Raw genomic sequence first — 25585 nt, 5'->3', positions numbered from 1 at the left:
GAGGTCCCCCGTTCAATCCCCGGTGCCTCCATTAAGATGCTCCCTGGTGGTCTAGTGGTTAGGATTCAGCTCTCTCAGCACCTCCATTAAAATAAATAAATAAATAAACAAACGTAATTTCGCCACCCTCCCAAATAAAGCAATACAAAAGCACATTTAAAATGAAGCAAAACAAGCCACCTGCACAGGACAAACAAAACAGATCTACAGGTTCCCAGCTAAAGACCATGACTGAGTGCCCTCCATTTAACACAAGGAAACTGAGACTCAGAGGGATACAGTGGTTCCAAGGGCACACAGCACTTTTAGGACAAGGAGAAAAGTGCCTGTTCCCCTCCAGAGTCTACATCTTAACAGCCAGAGGGGGTGGGAAAGAGAACTTGTTGACATTGGCTCTTAGCCGAAGGCAAAGGGTCATATTTATCGTAAGGAGTGATGCTTGCATAACTTCATTTTCCAGACCTTGGCTCGCTTACAGACACACATCCATTGGTCCGCGTTCACTCGTGTGAAACAGGTAGGTGGTGTATCTTAACATCATGATATGGTGCAAAACAAAGACGCCGTTGCCACAGAACCGCCCCTGGCAGCAGTGTCCTCAGTTACCAGCAAGGATTCTCATAGCCTGGCTTCCGAGTCAGCAGCCCTGAAACCTTCCTTCTGCAAACAGTTTATACTGTAAACCACCTGCTGTTTTATATTTCAACAAGCACTTGGTAGTAAAAAGAATCACAAAGGATAATAGTAGTCTATCTCCCACTCATGCCCCCAAATATTTATGGAGCACCTGCTCCAAGTTGAGACACTCCGTTAAGAGTTTGCCTTCATCTTCTGGTGAATGCTAACCCAAGTTGGACTCCGAAGGCTGCTCCGAGGTCAACCAGGATATGCGACAAAAGACACCATTATGATTTTCTTACTCTCCAGCTTTATCTGCATTTTAACTCCTGTCTCTGTGATGAAGGGAAACGCCTGCAGACATGCCGGTAGTTCCAAAGGATGCTCTGAATGGCTACTGCATTGTGCATAACGAAATATATTTGTGAGTAACTAAAGCAGCACACAAAATTCCTCTTTACTCATTGACTCCCCCCAAACATAGTAAGATTACATTCAATTCTCTGCTTTCATGTGAGAGAGAAAGGTGACCATGACATATGTTCGTTCCTTCAAGAAATAATTTTTGATCTGCTCGGATATGCCAGGCACTGAGGATACGGCACGGAGTAAGATGTGGTAAAAAAAAAAAACAAATGTCTTCCCCCCAAAGTTAGCCATAATGGTAATAAGTCTTGATAATAAGTGAGTGCGGATTCAGCCCAACCCCCTAGACCTTCAAAGAGTGAAGCGAACACTGGGTAAACACAGGTTCCTAAAAACTGGCGGCACTGCAAAAAGCTAGAATTACTTTCTGAGCCATAAAATAAAATTGTTTCCTCTAATAACATTGCATTTTATGGCCATGGTTTTTTTTTTTAATTGAAGTACTGTCAATTACAATGTGTCAATTTCTGGTGTACAGCACAATGTCCCAGTCATGCATATACGTACATATATTCGTTTTCATATTTTTTCCATTAAAGGTTATTTTTATGTGCATGTTTAATTTACTGACTGCACAAGACTCTACTGGGCACTGCAAAAAAAAAAATCTATCCACATAAACCTAATTACCTACCCCCACCAAGAATAAAAACAAAAAACTATTCACAACTCAGCATGTATGGGAGATCATAAATATGTAGGTTAAACAACATGAAATTGCTGATATTGGGCCTTTAAAAATTTTTTTCTTATGGTTCAGCCTAATACAAGAGATTCAATAAGAATACTAGAAATAAGAACACAAAAAGAGAGAAAATTAGGTTCCAAAGGAGATGGTATATTGAATGAATTTAAGGGAACGACTGTGGGCTGAGGCAAGAGCTACAGAAAGGCTCATGAAATGGGATGCGATGGTGTCTGGAAAGAGGTGGGCAACAGTGGTCTCTGAGGCTACAGGAATGAAAGAATCTCAGTATCTGAAATCAAGAACAGAGCTTTGGCATGAAGCTCAGGAAGACGCCACTTCTTCTCCTCACCCCCTTACTCTTTTGGTCACTATTTCTCTCCTCCATACAGTCCCTGTCTGCCCACTTCTCTCCGTCCTCACTGCAGACCCCTCACCGACATCATCGCTACCTGAACCACAGTATCCACTTCCCAAATGGACTTCCACCATCTCGGGAGAAATCTCTCTCTCTTCCCAACAAGTCTGTTCTCCACGCAGCAACAAAAGCACCCTTTTTGTGGTACAAATCTGACCAGTTGAGCCCTCATTTCTCTCAGCATCCATCGTGTCTCAAATCATGTATCCATTCTTTAAGGAGACTTTCACTGACCTCCTTAAAGTGGTCACAGCCCCACCAGCCACTGCCTCGCAGCTCTTAATGAAGGAGCAGATGCAGGCAACAGTTCAACGAATACACATGCCTTCCTCATTTAGTTTACTGTAAACTAGTCCTGGTTGGGGAAGACAGCCAGTTTCCTCATCCCAGGCATTTAGCGCCGCGTTGCTGGTTTATAACAGAAGTGTTCAATAAATGATTCTTGAGTGAGGGGGGAGGGTATAGTTCAGTCGTAGAGCGCATGCATAGCATGGACGAGGTCCCAGGTTCAATTTCCCAGGACCTCCACTAAATAAATAATTAAATAAATGAACCTAATTACCCCTCCAAAAAAAAAACTTACCAAAAAATAAAAAGATTGCTGAGTGAATGAACAAGTGAAATGTGATAGGGGGTGAGGACCTTGTTATATAGCTCAGGGGTAGAGTGTGTGCCTGGCATGCACAAGGTCCTGGGTTCAATCCCCAGTCCCTCCATTAAAATAAGTAAATAAATAAAAGTCTAATTACCTTCCCACAAAATAAAATTAAGTAATTAATCTTTAAAAAGTGATTGGGGGAGTTCCAGGTATAAGTGGAGTGTCGTGGTTAACACGGAAAAAAATCAGCAGAGGGGAAATTTGCCCCAGCTGACAACCAGTATCCAGTTAATCCAGAATGTTGGCTTGACAAAAATCTCTTTATGAACACAAGGAAGCCACAAAGGAAGATATCCGTGCTACATATAGGCGACCTCGAGACTAGGACAATATAATTTCCTAAAGATAAGCAAGTGTAGCAGACACATGCTATGAACGCTGGGGTCTCCACTGATGAGAGCCAACAGGTTTGGGAATGTGATTTCCTCCTGTTACACCACGGGGATGCAGCCTGAAGGAGGGCCACGGGTGAAGGAGACCTGGTTTCCACTCGCCCGCTGAGTGACCTCAGAAAGTCCCTGGGCCCCTCTGATGTTTGGTTTCCTCATTTACCAACAAATAGAAATGATTATATCCCCATTATAAGATGGTGTTGGAACTAAATGAAATAAGGTGAAAACTCCTTTAAAATGGTCCCTAGCTATTTAAGTTGTGATCAGGACAGCTGTTGTGAATATGATCCTTGGTAATATTACTATTACTTCAGCCTTTAGAGCTTGTCATGCTGATTTTAAATCATTTGCCTATATTCACTGGCTTTGATTCACTGATGACAAATACTAGACATAAAATGAAAAAGAAGGTTGTATTTTAGTGTCACGTGCTTCATTTAAATTTGTTACACCTGACATTATTTAGGATTTGATGTATTTGTTTAAACCTCAAAACAATCCTGTGACGGGGTGATGTTGTATCTCCAACTTACAGATGAAGAAACTGAGGCATTGAGTTTCAGTAACTTGGCCAAGATGTCATATCCAGTAATAATAACAACAATAATAAAAGCAAATGTTTTCCATAGATTTCCATACACTCTAATTGCTTTCCACACATTAACCAATGTAACTACCAGTAAAGGCAGCTACCTTTACGGTCCCCATTTTACAGATGGGGGAACTGAGGCCCCGAATGCATAAGTAACTTGTCCAAGTCATAGAGTTTTAAACCCCTGGTGGCAGAACAGGAATTTAAAGCCAGGTATAGCTCAGGGGTAGCCATGCTTAGTTAGCATGCACGAAGTCCTGGGTTCAATCTCCAGCACCTCCAGTAAAATACATACATAAACAAACAAACAAACAAACCTAATTACCTCCCCTCCAAAAGCAAAAACCAACAAAAAATTTTAAATAAATAAATAAAAATAAAGCCAAGCGGAGCCTCCCGTGTTAGTCTTACTTATTGGTAGCATTTATTCAGCTCTCTACTTGACTAAGTGAATTTTCTAGATAAATGTTCACCACTTTAATAGTCAAATATTACTTCCCACCATTTCCCCCAATTAATTAACAATTCCTTGTCGTTGATGCAAAATACACTAAATCCTTGTGTAACTTTTCCCCAATGGCCCAGGATCAATGTTATGGCTGCTGGACTTTATCCATCTGCCTTTTGTTTTTATTTCACTTTTTAGAGGCAGATTTTTAGTCTCTCTTCTAGTAATAGGTGCCATTTGATTGTCATTTTGTTTCTCTTTTTGTTTCATTGAAGTATAGTCAGTTATGACATGTCAGTTTCTGGTGTACAGCATCACGTCCCAGCCAAGACTGGTTAGTTGATTGTCATTTCGTTGAGTGGACTCTGCTGAGGGCTGTGAAGCTAGACCTCATGTCAACTTTATTCCTAAGCCAAGACTGAATAAGCTCTGACTTGAGCCAACTCTGTGGACTTGAGTGCATGACCTTTATTACAACTGTTCCAGAGTCTTCAGCTGAGATGAAGGGAAATCGGACCTCTAGGTATGTATGAGCAATCATTTTACCAAATGCCAGAAACTGACACACTGTAACTGAGTATACTTCAATTAAAAACAAAAAAAGCCACAGATAAAGAAAGGGCCAACGAGCTAAAAGGCTGAAGCTGGGATTCAAACCCACGTACGTCCTATTCAAAGCCTATCCCTTGCAAACTATGCTGTACTCTCTCTGCTTCCTATGTTAAACTTCTGCCATTTAACAACAGCTACCATTATAATGATTATAGTATGAAATTCAGACTGTGCATTGAAATAGTTTCCAATACCAAGGATCTTGAAATCAAAATAAAATCTGTCAATTCAACATTCATCTTGCAAAAGGAAAATCTTCACATGACAAACAGTAACCTCTCCTTTGAGAGATTCATTCATTTAACTAGTATTTGTTCAGTGTACTGTGCGGTCTACTGTGACAGATAAAACAAATGGTGAGTGAGACGAACCTGGCCTCTGCCCTCACAGAGAGAGCCTAGAGGAGGAAGCAGAAAAGTAACTGGGCAACACACAGAGAATGACTGGGGAGGGAGAGCACTGGGGAAGGTGCAAAAGTGGAGTCCACTGCAGGCAGCATGAGCAATAGGGGAAACCTCCACAAACAGGAGAGACTGCAGCACGTTCTGGGAACAAACAAGATGGAACCACTGATGCAAAGCCTAACTACAGAGTTTGGGTGGGGATGAATGGGAATCTTTGCAGGAAGTGAAATGCCTATATATATATTTTATATAAAGATCAGTCTAACAATAAACAGAAAAATGGATTGGATAGGGCCAAACTGCCATCCAGGAAGCTGGATGGGTGTTGAATTTAACCAAGAAACTGGTGGCAATGACAATAGTGAGAATGGAGGTGGTCATGTGGAAACTGATTTGACAGCTATTAAGAAGGTAGAGCCGTGATAACTGATGGAAATGCAGAAGAGGCAGGAAGTGCCGAAGATGCTGTCCAGATGTGGTTTCCGTAACTGAGTAGATGGTGGTGCCCAAGGTAGGGAATTCAAGGGCGAGGCACTCTATGGGCATGTTTAGGGTGCACATGTGTACAGTTAACTAGCAGCTGGGTTTGAGGGTCTGTCGCTTAGTGGAGCAGCCTAGGCTGGAGGTGGAGGTTTTCCGGTCCACAGCAGACACATGATACCTGAAGAGGGCATGGGCCTGAACAGGCTCACCCACGTGGAGCAGGGCAGCACAGGGACAGTCAGAGCAGCGGCATACGAGGGGAAGGCAGAGAAGTGACGCCCATAAACGGTTCTGTGAATGAGCTTCCAGAGGGCTTGGAGCATACTGGAAACACACTCAGCCTCCATGTAACCAGAGTCCTTCATCGAACTGAAAAGACCATCAAACATCGTCGACAGCGCTCTCCCACCATCCATCCGCCCGCCACGAACCCACCTGCTACGAGACAGGCTCACAGTGACGCCCCTACCCGCGACAGCCCGCACTCTCAGCCTCGCCTCCCGCCGAGGGAAGCTCAGTCCGAAGCCCCGGGCTGCTCCGCAAACACCTGCGGGCATCTCCCTGGAGACCCAGCCTGAAACCGCGCGCAGACCGAGGAACGCCCGCTCCTGCGCCACTCACCGCGCCGGAGGAGGGCCCCTCCTTCAGGCCAAGCCCGAAGTCGTCCTTCTCATTGTCTCTGCTGCTGTCACACTGCCCCAGAGATGGGCCGTGTTCCTCTCCCCGCGGCCCACGCCGGGTCCCGGCAACCTCGGGGCACCGTGCCAGCCGCACCGTTGGCTTCCCAATCAAGTCTTCCTTTCGGCCCGCAACTGGCGCGGCCTAGCCAATGGCGACCCGCCTTCTTCCGCCGGCCGGGCACTCAGCCAATCAGAGGCGGCCGTGCTACGTCCGGCCGGGCGCCCTAGCGACGGGGACGCCAGCCTCAGGTTGCCGTAGCAACCGCAGCACGCGCAGGTCCTGCCGCCCGGCCGCCGCGGGGAGGAGGCGGCGCTTCGGAAGCCAGAGCCGGCGCTGCTGGCTTGTGCACAGGGCTCCTAGGACCGTCGGTGCTTCTAGACTTGGTGCGCCCGCTTTTAGCGTTTGAACTAAAATGGCTGGAGACGCGCAGCTTCGTCTTTGGCTGTTCAACTTAAAAAATTGCTACGGACTAAAAATCACTTCTCTTCCAAAGCAGAGATATAGTTTGAAAAGGTGCAATGCGCATGCTAAATAGCTTTCATTTAAGCTACAGTTAAGGTGCAAACATTTTCAGTTGCTCGGGCGCACCGCATGCCTCGGGCGACGGGGATGTGGCCGTGTAAAAGCAAGGGCGACCTGTGTGACCTATCACTAGAGCGTTTTGTGGCTTTGGGCAAGTCTCTTTACCTTCTATGGAAGTCCGAAGCTTCTTTTTATTTAAGTTTCTATTGTATTAAAGATTTTCTTTAAAAAAAAAAAAAAGCAAAAAAACTTCACATTATAAAGCTTTAAAAAACGCAACATACTGAATGCTTATTTTGTGCCAGGGACTGTTCAAAACCCTTTTCCTTGTTGTTTCCCTTACTCTTCACATCATCTGGTTCTTTTTCACCCTGAAGTTGTAAAATGGAGGCTCAACATGGCAGAGCTAGTAAGCGATGGAGTCAGGGTAGAATCTGACACAGAGTTTCAATTTAGAGCCTAGGCTTAATCACCACGCCTCTCCCTTGACAATTTCCTTAAGCATAGGGCTTCCTCAACCCCATCTTACATCCTTTCCAATGCCCACTGGTAGGTCAGTTAGCGCGGTGATTAAATGTCCCAAAACTTGATTTAAGATGAATACACAGAACACTCCCCTAATGTTTCTCTGCTTTGAATAATAATGAAAAGTCGGCCCAATGGGACAACACTTAGGTTTGAGTAATTGAAAACACCTTTTCTAAACTAAAATAGTAAGTTTCCACTTTGGAAATACAGAAAGGTGAACTGAAAGTCAAACTCAGGTGAATATAGCAGAACTAATTAAGCTTCAGAGAACATAAAGCCAGCAGGAATAATGTTACCCATAAAACACAAAAAAAGCTGACAGCGGAGGGCAGACTTGTGCCAAGGAGAAAAAGTATTCTCTACAGACGTTTTAAATATTAAGCAGTGAGACAAAATTACCCCTCTGAACTCCATCAGAGTATTGAATGTGCTTTCCATCTTTTTCCTTCACAACAAAATAAAACCTTACTGTTTTGGCCTTCCCTGCAATCACTGGAGGTGGCACAGATGACTAAGTGGCATGAGACACTGGGCTCTGGAGGAGAGGCGCACCATCACCTCCACCTGCGAGGGCCCCCACACTGCTCTGGAACTCGATAAATATACACGACCAAAGGGGTCATTCTTGCACCCAGGTTATGTGGTGGGGTCCAAATCTGTAAGACCGAACATCCTTCCTCCTGTTGCTGAATACCCCTTTTACTATCCTGAAGTGAATTCACAAGTCATGTAAATTACATGGTTCAAAGGTTAAACAGTATAATGTCATAACTATAAGGAACAAATAAAAGTAACTCAAGTAGGTATTGGACGAGATAAATATTCAAAGTCAACTTAGCATGAAGACAAAAACAATTCCCCATATTTCTGACAGACCCCCTACTGGTCTAGGACTGAAACAAAACCCAAAAAACAGGATTTTAAACACACACACATTTGGAGTGGAGGCGTGAGAATGCTCGTACAGAACACAGGACGAGGCCAAGCACAATCCGAAGAAAAAGCGCAACTCAAATTGAGCTTTGAAAGGATAGCAGAGAAATAGAAAGGAAGGTTCTCCAAACAAGAGGAATATTTTCATTACAAGCTTAGAGGCAGGAATGTAAAGGTCACAGAACTGACCCTGGAGAGATCAGATATGCCTTAAGGAGCCAGACCAAGCCAAAATGAGTTGAGAAATTCATTATCTCCATTCTTGGCTCCACCTCCAACTCTCTCTCTCTCACACACACACACAGACACCCCCAAACTTCTGTAGATGAGAATAATATATTGACAGAAATATTTTTTCCTAAAGTAAATGTAAACAAAACTTTCAGATGAAATTTCCAAAACCAGTAAGCAGCTTGCCCCACCTCACTCCCAAAGATTATCAAATTCATTGTGGGGTAGCAGAAGCTAAAGTTATGGTGCAGAAAACACAGGAGGGAAGTGTTACAGACATGCCTAATGGAAAACAAACCTAGTACTGTCATTTTCTATTACTAAAAATAATCCATAATAAAATTAAAAACAGAGAAGAAAAACAAGACTTGAGTCTGTGAGAGTTTAGTATTAACATGTTCATTACACATCATGTGATGTGTGTTCATTACACCACACAATGCAAAATTCTGAACAGATGTGTCTTAAAAATAGGGAAAAGAATGGACTAGCCTATCTTCAAGGGCTTAAATTTCAATATTTAACTATCAGAAAGTCACTGTGATACAAGTCAGTAAGAAAAAAATACAGATGTATTATTCAAATAACTGAAGTAGCATTTTTTTGTACTGCCCTGATGGCTAGAATGTATTCATGTATCTGCAAAATGACTGTATTTCCCTCTGAAATAAATTTGTTAGGTTTGAAAACAAAAGAAAAGAAAGGAAGTCATTGTGAAACACAATTTTGTTTCATCTTCTTTTCTCACTGTTTCCTCTTTTCTGTGTCCTGCTTATTGAAGCGCATGATATTAGGAAGCTGGAAATAGAAACCGCTGATTTCTCTTGAGAAAGACACGCAGCTCTTCTAATCTTAAAGTAAAGACAATGTTCAGCGACGGATTCAGTAGACTTTTATTGCTCTTTTGACTTCAGTAACATCTCCCAAAAATAGTTTTCTTCCAATATTATGAAACAGATTTGAAAAGCAGGATTATTCACATTATAGACTTGGTAGATATTTGCACTTCATATAAATGAAAAATATTGGTTCTACATTTTAAATGTTTAATTTACTTTGGATTTTATTACAAAAGAAAATATTATCATTGTGATTATAAAAGTCATAAAAATTAGAACTGTACTGTTCTTATTATACCAAGCTATCAAATACTGTATTATAAATGAACAATAAAATTCCATTTCTATTTAATTTAACATAGTAAACATTGAAAGATAAACCCCCTACAAAAACAAAAACAAAAAAAACACAAAACTTTTAATATGAAAGTCACAAAAGAAAAGCCACAACAGAAAAATCAATCAACACACAAAAATCTGATTAAAAAAACAACTGGGGTTTAACAATTACTCTAAGTCAACTGTAGAAGTCAGTATATACTAGTTAATTTATATGTTTTAAATGATCTATAGATGATTCCACTTCCAACTATGCTTTCCTATTATTGACACTTTTTAAAAAGTTAGAAAAGAACCAACTTTACTTTAAAATTGCCAAATTTTGAACACTATTTTAAATTGTGAATCTCCTTAAAGCCTTATGTTTACTTCTCACAAATAAATAATTGTTGGACTAAACCAAAAGATATTTCACATAGTTCTACTGCATACGACAGCAATGATGTGATCTACATAAATAAGTTTAAAACATTAAATTATTTTAATTTAAACATTTCTGAATTAATTACAATGTTCTATCAATGGCTTACACATCTGAAATCAGAGCACTTTAAAACAGGATTCACACGCTATACTGTTGAGCGCATTTACAGAACTGATGTACGTAACATGATCATTTAAAAACTGCAAGTTCTGGTGTCATACATCTGTGTCAGAGACCATTTTTTTCTTTTACAGAATTTTGAACCTGCCTTTGCAAAAGGAAAAAGCTACAAAACTAGTATAGATACACAGAAACTGCAGGTATGTGGAAGAAACAAGTATTTGTTTTTAGATGGAGAAAACGAAAGTTAATCATTTTGAGTGGTAAAGAAATCAGCTTTATAAATACACGCATTAGCACACTACAAAATGCCGTCCTACACATTTTACAGACTTGGCAAATATGAACAATGATACGCCACAGCTTTTTTAAACAACTTGGGATTTGCGATTGACGTCATTCACACAAACACACTCACACGTACACACACCCATCAGCAAGACCGTGTGCCTCATTCTGCATCTTTAACATCATTAGAGCATGCATAGCATCATCCTTTCATCCTAAGCAAGGTCTTAGTTCATTGTTGTCTTGAAAGCTGCAATTTTAGAGTGAAATAGCATTCAAAAGAAAGTAAATTTTAGATGGTCAGCATGAGGATGTGTTACAGTCTTTGTAAACAGACGTCTGTAAATAAATAAAATGGGTGGAGGAAAGAACACCCTGAGGTGGCTCTGTGGCCAGGGTCTCACCAGCACGAAGCTCCACCCTGGAGACCAGAGCATCTGAGAAAGTGCAGGGCTGTTTATATGAATTTATTGTATCAATGGACTATGTACAGATTTCGTTCTCTTGCACCTCGAGGTAAATCAGTGCATCGCAATTACTGCTGCTCGTGTATGCCTGTTCAAGGCAACATTTACAAATCAATGTATGTAGTAAGTCATATTTTCACTGTCTTTCAGTGAATGCTATCCATGATCGTTATTTCTCAAAAACAGTGGGAATACATCACAGCCACGTAAAACAAGCAAGTACTTAAAATATGAGTTACCTTTGCTTTTCAATGGAGTAGTCACATCAGATGATTTGTAAGTCAAGTAGTCAAAAGAAAGCAGAAACTATGAACAATCAGGAACATAGTACAAACATTTTGAGTGCAAAGCATTTTTGCAAGTCATGGTTTTTCTGGCACCGGACAGACAGACCACTGGTATTCACAATTCATTAAAATCACATCGCCACTATGATCCCAGGTAGGTTTCGGTTTAAATTTTAAAATTACTTCCTGTGAAATAAGCCCAGTTGTTGACCGTGTGATGTCCAGACACAGGAAATGATGCGAGGAAATCCTCTTGTGCCGGTTCCTCAGGGGACTTTACAAAATCACAGCAGCAAACACTGGGGTATTTGGAACCAACTGCGCTGCTGTGAATGAAAAGGACTCACTTCAGGGGACGCCCCGAAACAGTAACAAGCACCGTGGATGACACTCTGTCACCAACAGCCGACAGTTTCACTCTTCCTTACGCCAGCTTGATTTTCTGCAGAAAATCCGCTAGCTTTCCACCCTCCCGTATGAGGCAGAAGTTGAATCCGTTTTTTTAACTAGAATCAGAGAATATGGTGTGGAAATTATACTAGCTAAGTGGTTGAGAATGGATTGCCAGAGCTGTTGAAATACCAGCTTTTGGCATTCCCATGATACGCTGTAAGATGGATTTTTCATACTTTTGTACTTTAATGGCAAACGATTAAAGGGAGAATTGGAATTTCATTAAAATTTCCATCCTAATATTCATATTATTATTTTCAACATTTCAGTGGCTTCTCAACACTCATTTGGTTTTTAGACATCCTCTCGCCAGATCAGTTTCACAACCCCATTCATCCAGTCCTACAGGCTTAACCAGAACAACATTTATTTATTTAATATGGAGCTAAAAGTATATAAAAGATGACTAAAAAGACTTGCTATAAGTTAAAAACACAGCTCAGAAAAGCGAAGTCTAACAGAAACACAAAATAGGAAGAAAGTCATCGATCTGAGCTATACATAACAAGTCTAAATTTCCTTTAAAATACAAGTATGGCAGTGCTTTATAGCAAAGATGTAAAATCTACTGACAGCTTTCATATAATAAACCATAGATGCAGGTGAGCACCATTTACATTAACAGTTTACTCTATATTTGTTACCTTTTCAAATGTATAATATTTAAGCGTCATATCAGTTAAAATAAATAAAATATTTTAAAATGAAATCACAGATAACAATCTATTAAATATCTATACAACAGAAGGAACAACATACACAGAAATGAAAAGTAATTCTTAATAAAGTTAATACTGATCATAAACCCACTTAAGAGAAATCTGACTCCTGATTACTTAAATCATACTACTTATAATAGAAAAATAATCAAAAACTTGAACCTGATATGAAGGAAACCACATTTTAAGTAAAAGACAGCAAAGGCAGGGAACAGAGCGGGCATTCGGGGCTCTAATAAAGCATTGGAACTCAGAAAAGCATTTCTACAAAGGCAACAAAATTTAACTGCTCTAAATTGGTATTTTATAGCTTCTAAAATTCACAAAGCAATGACTGGTATGATGGTTACATTAAAAGAAAAAAACCACCTGCAATTTTGCTTGTCTATCAGAATGGAAACCTAGATGTGGAGGTTTTAAGATTTAAAATTAATTTTAAAAACTTTTATAAAAGTCACAATTACAGTTCTTTTCTAGGAAGTTTCCACTGTTCTACCGCTATGGCTGAAAAGTTCCCCTTGCTTGTGAAACACCATGGACGTGTACACGGCAAAATACACACAAAGCAGCCACAACACGCCGGGATGCACGCCCCAGCACTCCCGGAGACTCCCCGTCCTTCCCATAAAGCACTCGCACAAGGGAAGTAACATGTGAAAATTTCTAGTAACACAACGAAAAATTTTAGACTTCTGGACAAAATATGTATCGCTTAAGGTTGGTAGGAACTGTCAGTGATAAACAGACTTTAAAGAAAAGTAGACTGAATGCCCTTCCCACAAATTTTTCTATTACAGAACAGAAACGAAAATTTTCCAACAGGATAAATATTTGAGTAGTAAGAACCATGTACCTCACTTCCAAGAGACCATTTCATTATATACACGGTCCCCAGGGTGCGCCTAAGAAACTTCACACACTACTTCAAAAAGCCCAGCAGTCACGCATCAGCAGCATGACACACAATATTGTTCTATATACAATGACGTGAAATACACACATTATATAACACACACGCATCTGTGTATATATAGCTCTCTCTGTATCTCTCTATATACTTCCTCTTGGTTCAATTCTATAATGAAGTTTCCGCATCCATGTATTTCTTTGTTGGTTCATCTTCAAAACTGATTTTCACACTTAGAGGTTTTTCGGGGCTATTTAAAACAAAGAAGGAGAATGAATGATTTTGAAATGGACAAATATTACATTGTAAACACGGTCAGTAATAAACACCTGGAACAGCATTTTGAGATGACTATTAATACATAAACACGTGACCTGCTATTACTGTCTTGTCTTACTGCTGTCTTTTCACATCAGTAAACATAACTGGAAAAGCAAATATGAAAAAGTCTTAGTTTTTTTAATAGGTATTTCTGCCACAGAAATTCATGTTTTTCTTACAACGAAGGAGAGCTCCTTAAAATTGATCAGTATACGATGGCTATGTCTCATTTATTCGTTTTACTTTATATATGAACAGCTGTGGCATTTGCCTTTTATTTTACTGACGAATTCATTAAAAATTAATCTTTGTTAATACAGATAAGCATCAAGTGATTTCCTGCAAAATGTAACAAATTTACAAACTTTGCCTCCCCAAATTTGGTTCACAAATACAAGATCAAAATACATATTCTACATTTTCCAGTTAATATTGAATACAATGATTCCATGTATATGGAGTTAACTGATTAATTGATTTAACTGTAACATGAATATCTGGGCTTTGAAAATTTTTCCAAAGTATAAAATACATGCTACAGTTTGCCGCCTTCTCCAGACAAAACTGAAAGATACCCCAAACATTTTTCTGTTGAACAACATAACCAAACATTTTCTTTCTTCCCGTGTGATTCTGAATTAAGGGGCAAGCTGAATGAAAGGCAGAAGTACAGAAGACAGAATAACAGTACTGTACAGTTTTTGCATTCATCCTAATATACTAACATTCTGGGCCAGGGGTGCTGACAAGGTGTGAAAAATTACTAAGAATCAAAAGAGCATCCAGTGAAATTCTGGCTGCATGGAATCACCCAAAATGACAAACTGTTTAAGTTAAAAATGTCTGAGATCAAAGATAGAAGTGAAGGAAGGACACAGTCCAGCTTAGAGAATTACAACTCAAGAAATGATGACAGAGAAGAATAACAGAGATAAAGTAGGAGCAAGGTTTGAGAAGCATTCAGAGAAGCTCAATGGATCATTATCAAAAGACAGTCTCCAGAAATAACTAAACAGAAACAGCTGTTTATGTGAGCGACTGCTGGCCTGGGAAGGGTTTTTGATCTGATGCCCAAACAGAACATACCGACACCCAGCACAGTGTTGGGCACAAAGTGTGCACAAAATAAATATCTGTGGACGATGAATGACTGAGCGCCCTACAGGATAACACCTCATTTCTCTAGCGACCTAAGGGGTTCAAGTACTAATGATCATCAAGCCAGAATTCCTCAGGTTGAGGGCGTGAAGTGAGGGGAAAAGAAACAAGGGTTATTACGTAACAAGAAATGTAAGGAGGGGTCATGAAACAGGTGTGTAATACATGGTCGGTTATGAAACTGAATGGCCTGTCTTATGTGTGGATTCAATTTCTTACAAACATCTTCTAGGAAAATGTTTATCTCGCTGGAAGAAATAGCAGGCTGAAACCAAAGAAGGTCTTTTTTTCTTGGACCATCAGGACGTGTGACTGAGGTAGTGTTCTATTTTAGTATTTAGTCCCTAGTAATTATCTTTCTTTATATGGTTTCTGTTCTTTTATATATTTATTCGATATGCATATATTCATTTTTATTATACAGTAACTCCAATTCTTTTCTGAGATAAGCAACTATAAAGAAAAATAATGAAACAATCAGTACCTGTATCTGATTCCAGTAAACAGGTAAGTGATGGAGAGGTGGGTGGGTGAAAGGAAGAAGGAAGAAAAGAAGGTTGGTTTTGTTAAGTTAGGAGAATATAAATCACATGAATTGAGTTAAATTTAATGATTTTACTGATAGCTATCCATAAGTAAACTGAAAGTCAACTATAGTTAGAAAATGCATAAATGGTCACAGCTACCTCGTGTTAGCTCTGGTTACTTTGGCATTCTCAGTATTCATGGACAGGGCCTTCCACTGGGCAGTTTTGGCCATTTCATCTGATATGTTAACAACTGAGGGATCAACACTGAAGAACAAATACACTTTCTGGTTAGTATTCAGTACTTGCAAAAGCATTAATACCGTCATTCTTATTCTTTATATAATATTTGCTTTCATCAACTTAAAACTGAGAAAACTCTTTGCCGTGCACTTAAAACAAGGTCTAGCAAGATATCAGCATTTTGGAATTCTATTGTAAAGGTCTCACAGGGAACTGCATTTTTCTTTATAATCAAAACTAGGAATAAGACTAATTAAACTGATGATTATGCCCCCAGGTGATTATCTTGACTACGTGGATACTATTAAAATGACATAAAAGAACAAATTAATGTGCTTATAATTATTAAAAGCAATACAGCCTCAAATCAATTAGAAAACTTTTATAGTCAGCACAAAATTCAATTTCAAATATGCAAAGTATAAAAAGAAAAATTAACATTATGATTTTTTAAAAGACTTTTTCATAGCTTTTAAAAAATCATTAAAAAAGAATTTCATAAAACGTGACACTTCAAAATTAGAAATTAAAACACTGCAACAGATAACACAAAAAAGGGTTTATAAGTACCAGTTTTGGCTGGTGTAACCATATCACTAATAATTTTAGTATCACGGTGTTACTATATAAAAGTTATCAAAATCCAAAGAGCAAAATACTGTCCTTTCATTATAAGCAACAAACATACCCATTCCATCACTATATGAAATATTGCAAAAACTACTTCAAAACCCCAAATCCAAAAACAAAGCCATATATTAATAATTTGGAGCTCAAGGTTGTCAGTCACAAGTAACAAGAAAGTATTAGGAAGTTAATAGAAATATATTTGCAAGTCTTTTTTCTTCACCAAAAGGAAAACATTTCATGCCAATAAGCAACAAATACAAATGTCGAATTAGGTGTTAAATTAACAAGGTGATGGCAACCGGGTTATAAATCACTAAACAGCGGTCATTTAGAAAGTGCTGGCTTTGTTCATACGTCAAATCCGCATGTTGTTTACAACCGAAGGCTGTACAGAAGACAGCCACGGTCACTGGGGAGTCCAGGAACGGCTGCTTCACCAAATTTTTAAAAGTGCACAAATTTGAAAGCTCAGATTCACCACAGCAGAGCCATCCCACTGGAAACTCTTGTCTACCCCAAGGAAAATATTTCTTTGCTCAGATACCAACGTCAAGGAACTGAAGAGAGAAATTCCTGAAGCCCTTCCTGGCTTCTGAATGTCTTCTCTAAGCAAGAACTTTCCCATTAGCAGAAACTGAGACCTTTTTTGAAGGAAGTATATATTTGTTTTTCCCCAAAATCAAACTAGATGGGGAAAAAACTGCATCTACATTAAATAATTTTCATATTTTATAGTGGTTTACAGTTTCTCAATGCTTCCACAGGTTACCTCATTTCATTTTCATGGCACGTCATCCAAAGCTACTTAAGATTTAACATTCCAGCAGAGAAACGGGTCAGCCAATTCCTGACATTCTGGATATTCAAGTTTTAAGTAAAGCAGCATTAATCGTGGCTCACACGTCACCACTTCCCAGACAACAGTAAATATACATATGCCCATTCTTTTTGTTAAATATCAGACAGTGTAAGCATGGCCTCCACTAACGTGTGTCATCACAGGGAGAAAGAGGTGACGTGCGACCTACAGAAACTATGGGGCAATCCCAGCACAATGATGGGTCGCTAGTAACTATCCTGGCAGGTTCTATACTCTTTTTAGCAACAAAGCCAATACATTAATTCATTTAGCAAACATTTACAGAAGCTACAGAGGCAGAGCACTGTACGTGCATATGTCAAGATGTCTACACTGGCCACTTAATTTAAAGTGTATCAAAATTTGAGGGAAAATCACGAAAGGTGACAAAGAATAACAGCAATGATGAAAATTAATAGTAAAAACCATTAGAAGAAAATTACTTGTAAATTCATTTATCAAAACGAATCAACATGGACAAGTCCAAATGCTACCTCTAAAAAATCATAAAGATTAGTTAAAAATGAAAGAAGGTTAAATCAAGTTAATTAAACACCAACAAACATTTTTCATTAACTGGTCAAGAAAGGAACCTATGCACATTCTAAAACTGATGTTTCTACTATAATTAGCTAGCTAGGAATGAAATAAATGTGTAAAATAAGATTCAGATGTCTACATAAATAATACAGGCTTTTAACTTACTGAAAAGTTTACACTTCCCAACCTTTATATTTAGTTCTTAAATTTAAATACAAATCACCTGAATTATACATGGTGAATTATGTATGAAACGTTAGTTTTTCCCTAATATGAGCCCTCACTGCCAAAGGTCAAATTGCATCTTGGAAACCTGCAGGAGGGTTTTAAGGCCTCTTTTAAACATAGCTACATAACGGAAGGTTATCAGAAAATGGATTATAAATGTTTACTTTCCAGCACACACTGAGCCCAGCCCTAAGGAAGGGCAGAGGGGAAAAAAAACTGTACTACTGAGAGAATGGGAAAATTCTAGGACTAATTCAAACTTCGCTGAAACAGAAGGAGTGATGAAAGACAAGAAAATCTCGTCTGCTTGGCCGGGAAGCCAAGGTCTCCTTCACTCCTGCCTGTAACTGGGGAGGGAAGGAGCGAGAGACTTCCTCGTCCACCTGCAGGAAGCCCTCCTTGAGCTCACACACAAGATGTAGGTTTTGTCATCTTTTAAAAAGTAGGTATCACACCGCATGACTTATTCTTCACACCTGACACGTCTGCGAAGTATGTTTCACAAGATAAAGTTGTATCTCACCTATATTTTAGGGCCTTTACTGGAATCTGCAAGAGGCTTCCCCCTTCAAATGGAAGGTGCACAGTTTCCTCTCCAACTTGAAGCATTCGCTCAGCTTCCTTTAACAGAAGAGTGAAGAGATTACCTTTCCCAGAATATTTCCAGGAGGACCAATTAATAGATAATATCTTAACTAGAGACCCAAACTGACAATATTATTTAATGTGCCATGACTGAAAATTTTGTTTTATTTTTATGAAGACATACGTACAGCCCAAGATAAAAACCACCACTGGTAAAGATTTTAAGAGACTATAACTTTTGTCTCATAAATTAATCATTGCCACTATTTAAAAATCAATTTTCCTACACAGATTGTATGATCAGTTAATACACAGGTACACAATAGAGACAAACTCTTGTGATATCTCATGGCTCTCATTGCAACACGACATAAGCAAAGCCTCATCTGGATAAGGCAGGGTCTCAGCAATGCTGAGATGGAGGGCCAGCAACTCTGCTCTGGGAGGCAGTCCTGTGTACGCAGGATGGTCAGCAGCCCATTAGATGCCAGGAGCAGCCCCTGCAGTCTGACAAAGTCACCCCAGGTGGAGAACACCTTAGCTAAGAGACAAGAGCCAAGACCATAACACAACTATGACTGGGGGCGGGGAGAGTCGGGGGGAGAGGGAGGCAGTGCAGAGACTGGGAGAGCATTCCCTCTTCTTTCTCACCCATAGAAATCCCACTACTTGGTGGCGGCAATGTACCCCGCTTTAGCAAAAATAATAAAAGATTAAAAATAAATAAATAAATAAAACCTAAGCTGAATTTCCCAGCATTCCTGGGTGCCATTTCTGGATGGCAGGGTACAGCCCCGACCCTCCCTTCTGCTGTCTCTGATGCTGACACGACAGCTGGAGCTCAGCAGCCACTCTGACCCACGAGGGGACTCTAGGGGTGAACAGTCTATGCTGGGCTGGGAGAAAAGCAGCAGAGTTCCTGGTAAGTCAGTGGAGCTATCACAACAGACCAGTCACTTCCAAGATTCTTTATACAAAATAAACCCTTGTGTTTAAGGCACCTTTACTTTTGTCTTGTGATACCCAACTGACCTTACTCTAACTGACACAGGAAGTAATTAATAAACAAGCAATCGGACCAAAATATTTTATAAATAAATTCTGCCTATTTGAAAAATCATCAAAAGCTCACAAATATTTACATACATAATATAGTTTTGGAGAAAACAAAACTCTTTTAAAAATTTTGGAGGCTTAATTCAAATGAATATTTTAATTAGTGTCCTGATAAAAAAGTCAAAATGTTGCCTGAAAAGTAAGCAAAAACCCAGTAATCTTGCCATAAATCAGCACTGAATATCAATCCAAATCATGAAAAAGATGCCAACAAGCCCTAAATGCATTTGTCTGCAAAGTTTTTAAAATGTATTTTCATAAACACTATGCAAATATAAGGTATAAATTACGCTGATTTCCTCTCAAAAATTTGAAGAAAAACAGTAATTTTGAGATCAATTTAAATAGGACCACAACTTTTTAAAATGTTTGATTTTCAAACAATATTCTGAATCGGGAAACTGAGGGAGGCACTAAAATCAACAGCATCATCTATGCTACATACAGTGGCCATTTTTCCTTCTTACTAAGTCATAACATTGAGCTGGTTATTAAAAAAAATCAAATTCAGAATAGAGTATTCACGTAAATCTCAGCATATATATCAACTAATGGTACCTAACTTTGGATATAAAAACTAAAGTTTCACTATACTTTCTGTAAAAAGATGTTTACTTAAAAATCCTTTTTGTCCTTAGCTATGCCAGATTATTGAAATGCTGCTAAAATAAAAATGCATGCTAAAATGTAGTTATGTACTGAAGGTTAAAATAGATGGTAGGCTATGATGTAGAATTATTTTGTTACTTACACTTTAATAGTGCTAAATTCTTCTGACTGTTGATTGAGAACACGTGATACATAATTTTTTTTTAAGAAGAATTTTGTGTAAGGGATAAGGACAAGTTGGTAAAATGGGTTAAGAACCTATATTTAGAACAAGTTACCTACTAACCTCTCTGTCACCCTCTCAGTTTCCTAATTTGTAAACTGGGGATAAGACAAGAAGCTGCACCTTACAATAATAACGTTATTAGGAAGACAGGAGGAGTGGATTCCCATTACAGTGATGGCAATAGTGTCTGCTCATTGGTACAAAACATTTAACAAATGAATGGTGCACATTTAAAATTCTTGGCTTTTTTTTTTTTTTTTTTTTTTTTTACCTCTTTCTCTTTTTTCTTTTTGTCGTCTTCTTTCTTTTTCTTACTTTCTGGCATGAGATCATCAAGCCAACTAAGTTCTCTCTTTGTGAAACACAGATCCATGAGTTTGCGTACAAAGACTAGTGCAAGAACCTTTAAAGAGCGGGGAGAGAATATTAAGTAATGCCTAAAAATACAGAAATTATATCACTCAGAGAAAAAGTATTTAATAAATCATAAATAATAAAAAAGTAGCTTCATGTATTTTATTTTAAAATACTTCTTATTTCAAGAAACTGAGTCACTTATTTACCTTTTCCAACTTTCTGCTCGAAGAAATAAAGGAAATGACATTTTTAGCCTTTTCCTATATAAATCCCTCACATTCTGCATAAAATTATAAAGCAGATTAAGCATGATGAGTATCTTCACAGTACACGATTATTAATGTTTATGATGACTTTACATTATACGTGTTATATAAGTAGATATAATCTTTAAAATCTCTTAAGCATTAGAGAATCCATTTTCCAGCATTAGGTTTTAACTTTCCAATCGTATTTGTGAAAAAGACATATTACTTTCATTTGCTTTTCTTTAACTGATGCTAAGGTTGAAGACGTTCTAAAATGTTCACTGGGCATCTGGATTTCCTCTTCTGTTCTTACTATTTCCTATCTTTTGCCTGTTTTTTCAATTGGTTTTTATGACTTCTGTTTGTGAATTCCTAAAAGTTGTGTGGTTTGGATAGCAACACTTTATCTTAAATGTTACAAATATTTTCTCCCCGTTCACAATCTGATTTTACTATAGATATACAAAACATTGAATTATCACGTGGTCAAATATATCATCTTTCTTTCACTCGGGTTTCCCTGCCTTCTTTGAAAAGTTATCCTCAATTACTGGATTATATAAACAATCTTTGAAATTTTCTACTACAATTTAACATTTAAATTCTGATTATTTCTTTCTGAATCTGACATCATGTAGTAACTTTATTTAGCTCCCAGTATGCAGTCAAATCTAACACTATATACTAAAGTTCCCCACTTAAATGAATTACCGCCTTTGATGAAATAGTCCACTTATATTATCCAAGTGGCAAATTTGCAAGTATCCTGACAAATTTCTGGAATCATTAGTCTCTTTTTCTTATCTACTTGTCGATTCCCATGTCAATTTTACACTGCATTATCTACACTGATTTGACAGAAACCTTTCAATATTTAGTTATCAAAACACTGTGGTATCAGCACAGGGACAGTCAAGTCCCTCACCCCTGGACCCAGCCAGGAATTTTGAATTACAATTACTTCTGTTTTGTTATTCTCTACTATCTATTATATCTTTATTTTCTCATTAATATATAATTTGTATATTATAAAACAGAAAAATATCAGGTGCATATTTTGATGCTTTTGAAAAATGTATGTAATCTTATAACCCACATCCAGAAAAGATACAGAACACTTTTATTGTTGTGGCTCTGGTATCTATTTTTCCCTATGAACTTTAAAATCACCCAGCTCACACTGAAACCCACCCCCACCACACACAAACACAAATAAAACTAGTAAACATCATACTTGGAAGTGAATTTTCATAATACTATGTATGCAAAACGAAGAACATAGTATATCTTTCTACCTGTTTAGGTCTTAATTTTATGTCCTTCAATATTGTTATGGGTTGAATTGTGTCCCCCATGAAAATCTTATTTGAGTCCTAGCCTCTAGCGCCTCTTACTATGGCTTTATTTGGAAATAGGGTTGTTGCAGATGCAATTAATTAACATGAGGCAGGTCATCCTGGAGAGAATGGGTTCCTAACACAGTATGTCTCCTGTCCTCATGAAACGTTCGTGTGAAGACACAGGGAGAAGACTTGCAATGAGGAATTCAGACTGGAGTTGTGCAGCTGCTAGTCAAGGAACGCCAACGGCTGTCGGCAAACCATCAAAACTAGAAAGGGGCAAAGGAATCCCCTGTGGGGCTCGGAGGGAGCAGGGTCCTGTCCACATGTTGATTTCTGACATCTGGCCTCCAGAAGTGTGACACAAATTTCTGCTGCTTCAAGCAAATGAGTTTGTGACACTTTGTTACAGCAGCCCTAAGAAACTAACACAAATACTATTATAAAGCTCTTTTTTTTTTCTTTAAATAGGTTTCTCCTTTTAAATTTATTCTTAACTATTTTATAGTGTTTGGTCACTACTATGAATATGATTTTTTCCATTTCCATTTTTAGAATTATTACTAAGCTAGAGCCTTTTCACTAATTCCCACATTTTCTTGTACCCGGCCATCCTAACAAAATTCTTATTAATTCTGTTAAGAGCTTTTAGGCTTTTTTGAGCGATTCGGGTTCACAGTTATACAGTCACATTATTGACAAAAATGTTAGCTCCTCTTTACAGCAATCACTATATTACTCCTGTCTTACAGTTGGGACTGCCAGGTCACGTCGAAGAACAGTCATAAGCAGGGGGCTTTCTTCTCCACGTCAGGGGCGGGCGAACCACGAGCCCCTGCACTAGGTCCGCTCCGCCACTTGCCCGTGTGGCTTGTGAGCTAAGAACAGCCTTTACAGATGAACTTTCAGAGCTGATCGGATGATAGGGACACGAGCTGAGAACTCCAATTAGGTGACACATTATCCCAAACGAAAACCTTCCATTCGTAGTCTTCCATTAAAAAATGGAAAACCCTGTACAATTATTTTTTGAATTCTATCAATAAAAAATTGTGAAAACCCTCTCTCTTGCTGTATATATGCACCTGTGTGATGTTCTGGAGGCCTACAAAGCCAAAAATATTTACTATATGACCCTTTACATACAAGTTTGTTGACCTCTCCTCTAGGTGTTCATATTCATCGCTGTAGATTCACGTACCACTTTAAAACCCATGACCCTCTCCCATAGCTGTGGTTAGACATCTTTTCTCTTTCTTAGCCTTGTATATTCTGCTCTCCCATCTTCTTCTTCACTTAGGAGTTTATCCATTATTTAGCTTTACAAATAAGCAATTTGGTTACATTTATTTGAAGTCTTCTTGAATGAGGGCAATGAAGGGTATACATTTTCCTCTGAGCATAACTTCTCTGCTCATAGATTAGAAGTTATTCATTTCAATTCCTCCACAATGTTTTTTTTAATTCAATTTTCCACCCAAGGCTTATTTCAGAATTTAATTTCTGCATGCAAGATTTTTTAGTGACTTTTCAGTATTCGTATGTAATTTAATTTATTTGTGATCAGGGAATATTACCTATATAAATTCACAGCTTTTCAATTTTTAAAGATTTTGTTTGTGGCCATGTACATAACCAAGTTTTATATAATATTTATAAAAGGACAAACAGTCCCTATTTGCAAAATGCAATTTTGTAATGTGGTAACTTAATGAATTACATTGACTCTTACTAATATCACCTACAATCTTTATTACGTTTTACCTTCTAGATCTATTCGTTTATGAAAAAGATGGACTGAAATACCCTATTAAAGAACCATTTGTTCTGGTTGCTTTCCTTTTTACATTTGACTATCATATTTGTTCCACAGATATCCTAAATGCTGGAGTTGTGTAAAAATACAAAACAGCATTCTATAGTCCAAGGACTAAACATCAAAACAAACCAAAATTTAGAAAATGACAAGCAATTCTCAGAATGATTGGTTTCATAGCCAGAAAGGGCTGACTCACATTTCAAAACACCTGAGGCACTTAAAATGGGCTATTCCTTTTCTCAAAGTCAATTAGAAACATTAGTAAGATAATTACTATCAAAACACACCAAAATGAAAGTCTGAAAACAAGAAAAAAACAAAACAAAAAACACCTTACCATCATAGGAAAAACCACTGCGGCAGCTGAAGCCTTTATCACCCACAGGAGGACCAGGCAGGTGAGCTGCATGACTGTGAAGACGTGGACCTTCCACAGAGGCACGTAGCGGAGGTATATCAAATCGGGCTGGTGCTTAGCAGGCATCCCAAACAGTTTTATACGGTCAAAAAACTATGTTTTGAGTGTAAAACAAAACAAGAAAAGTTTTTTAACGAAGACCTGAATTCTGCTACTTAGGAAAAGAAATTATATTCTACTGTAGGTTTCTGTGATTTAACCTGTAACTATGTTATGACAGCACAGGATAATGTTTCAGCATACAACATCTTGATCCAAGGAGGGAAAAAAAAAAATCAAGACAACCATTTGAATGACTAATTCATTCATCAGAAAAAAGTCAAAGTGCTTTGATCTGGGGGATTAAAATATTTAGATAAATTTCTCCGCTATAACCAAACGCACAAATCATTTAATCCCTTTTAACTTGTTTTCTACTGTGTAAAATAAAAGAGTAACACTCTCCTAAGGTTCTTTCTAAATCTAACATTACAAATTTATGACAATAACCTGAGGTAACAATGATCAATTTTTCACCCGTTGAAAAGGAAAACTATGAGTCCATTTCTTAGTCTTTTTGAGCTTTAATTTCGTCATTTATATGTGGCGTAAGATCGGCCCTCAGTACCTCACAGAATTGTTGTTAAATAATCAAGTGAGTTAATGAGATCATTTCTTGGCCAGTGGAGAGCAGACCCTGAACTGTGGCATTTAAAAAATAAAGACGTTGCCTCTGAGAGGCCTCGCCGCCACTAGCTGGCAACTGGACACAACACGCTTCTGCCTGGAGGCGGGCATGGGGCCCCTGCTCCGCCGGAGGAGCCGCCCTTAAGGCTGGATTTGGAGAAGTCTTCATAAGTCCTATCAGGCTGTTTCCCAAGAAACACTATAAATAATACAAACCAGAT

General features: G+C 38.4%; 2 protein-coding genes across 23 annotated transcripts in view; both read right to left on the bottom strand.

Moving 5' to 3' along the window:
* The window catches only part of NEK10 (NIMA related kinase 10), a 180592-nt gene extending 173593 nt beyond the window's left edge, over positions 1–6999 (bottom strand). For 3 of the 15 annotated variants that reach the window (XM_074345393.1, XM_074345395.1, XM_010959638.3), the window contains exon 1: positions 6358–6992. The gene's annotated coding sequence lies outside the window, so the exon portion shown is untranslated. Of the gene's footprint in view, positions 1–5914; positions 6106–6357 lie in introns of all 15 variants that reach the window. The other 12 variants (XM_074345385.1, XM_074345398.1, XM_074345394.1 and 9 more) reach the window with 9 other exon arrangements.
* Positions 7000–9506: 2507 nt separating this feature from the next.
* SLC4A7 (solute carrier family 4 member 7) overlaps positions 9507–25585 on the bottom strand; it is a 111328-nt gene continuing 95249 nt past the window's right edge. For 5 of the 8 annotated variants that reach the window (XM_074345376.1, XM_074345380.1, XM_074345377.1 and 2 more), the window contains 5 exons: positions 24618–24791; positions 20788–20919; positions 18504–18601; positions 15640–15747; positions 9507–13724 (listed from right to left, as the gene is read on the bottom strand). In XM_074345376.1, the coding sequence (XP_074201477.1) occupies positions 13643–13724; positions 15640–15747; positions 18504–18601; positions 20788–20919; positions 24618–24791 (594 nt within the window). In that variant the 3' untranslated portion in view covers positions 9507–13642. The remainder of the gene's footprint in view (positions 13725–15639; positions 15748–18503; positions 18602–20787; positions 20920–24617; positions 24792–25585) is intronic. The other 3 variants (XM_074345378.1, XM_074345379.1, XM_074345383.1) reach the window with 1 other exon arrangement.

This window comes from Camelus bactrianus, chromosome 17 (genome assembly GCF_048773025.1).
Source record: "Camelus bactrianus isolate YW-2024 breed Bactrian camel chromosome 17, ASM4877302v1, whole genome shotgun sequence".
Lineage (NCBI taxonomy): Eukaryota > Metazoa > Chordata > Mammalia > Artiodactyla > Camelidae > Camelus > Camelus bactrianus.
Note: the sequence above shows the minus strand (reverse complement) of the source record. Positions and strands in the feature narration are given on the sequence as shown.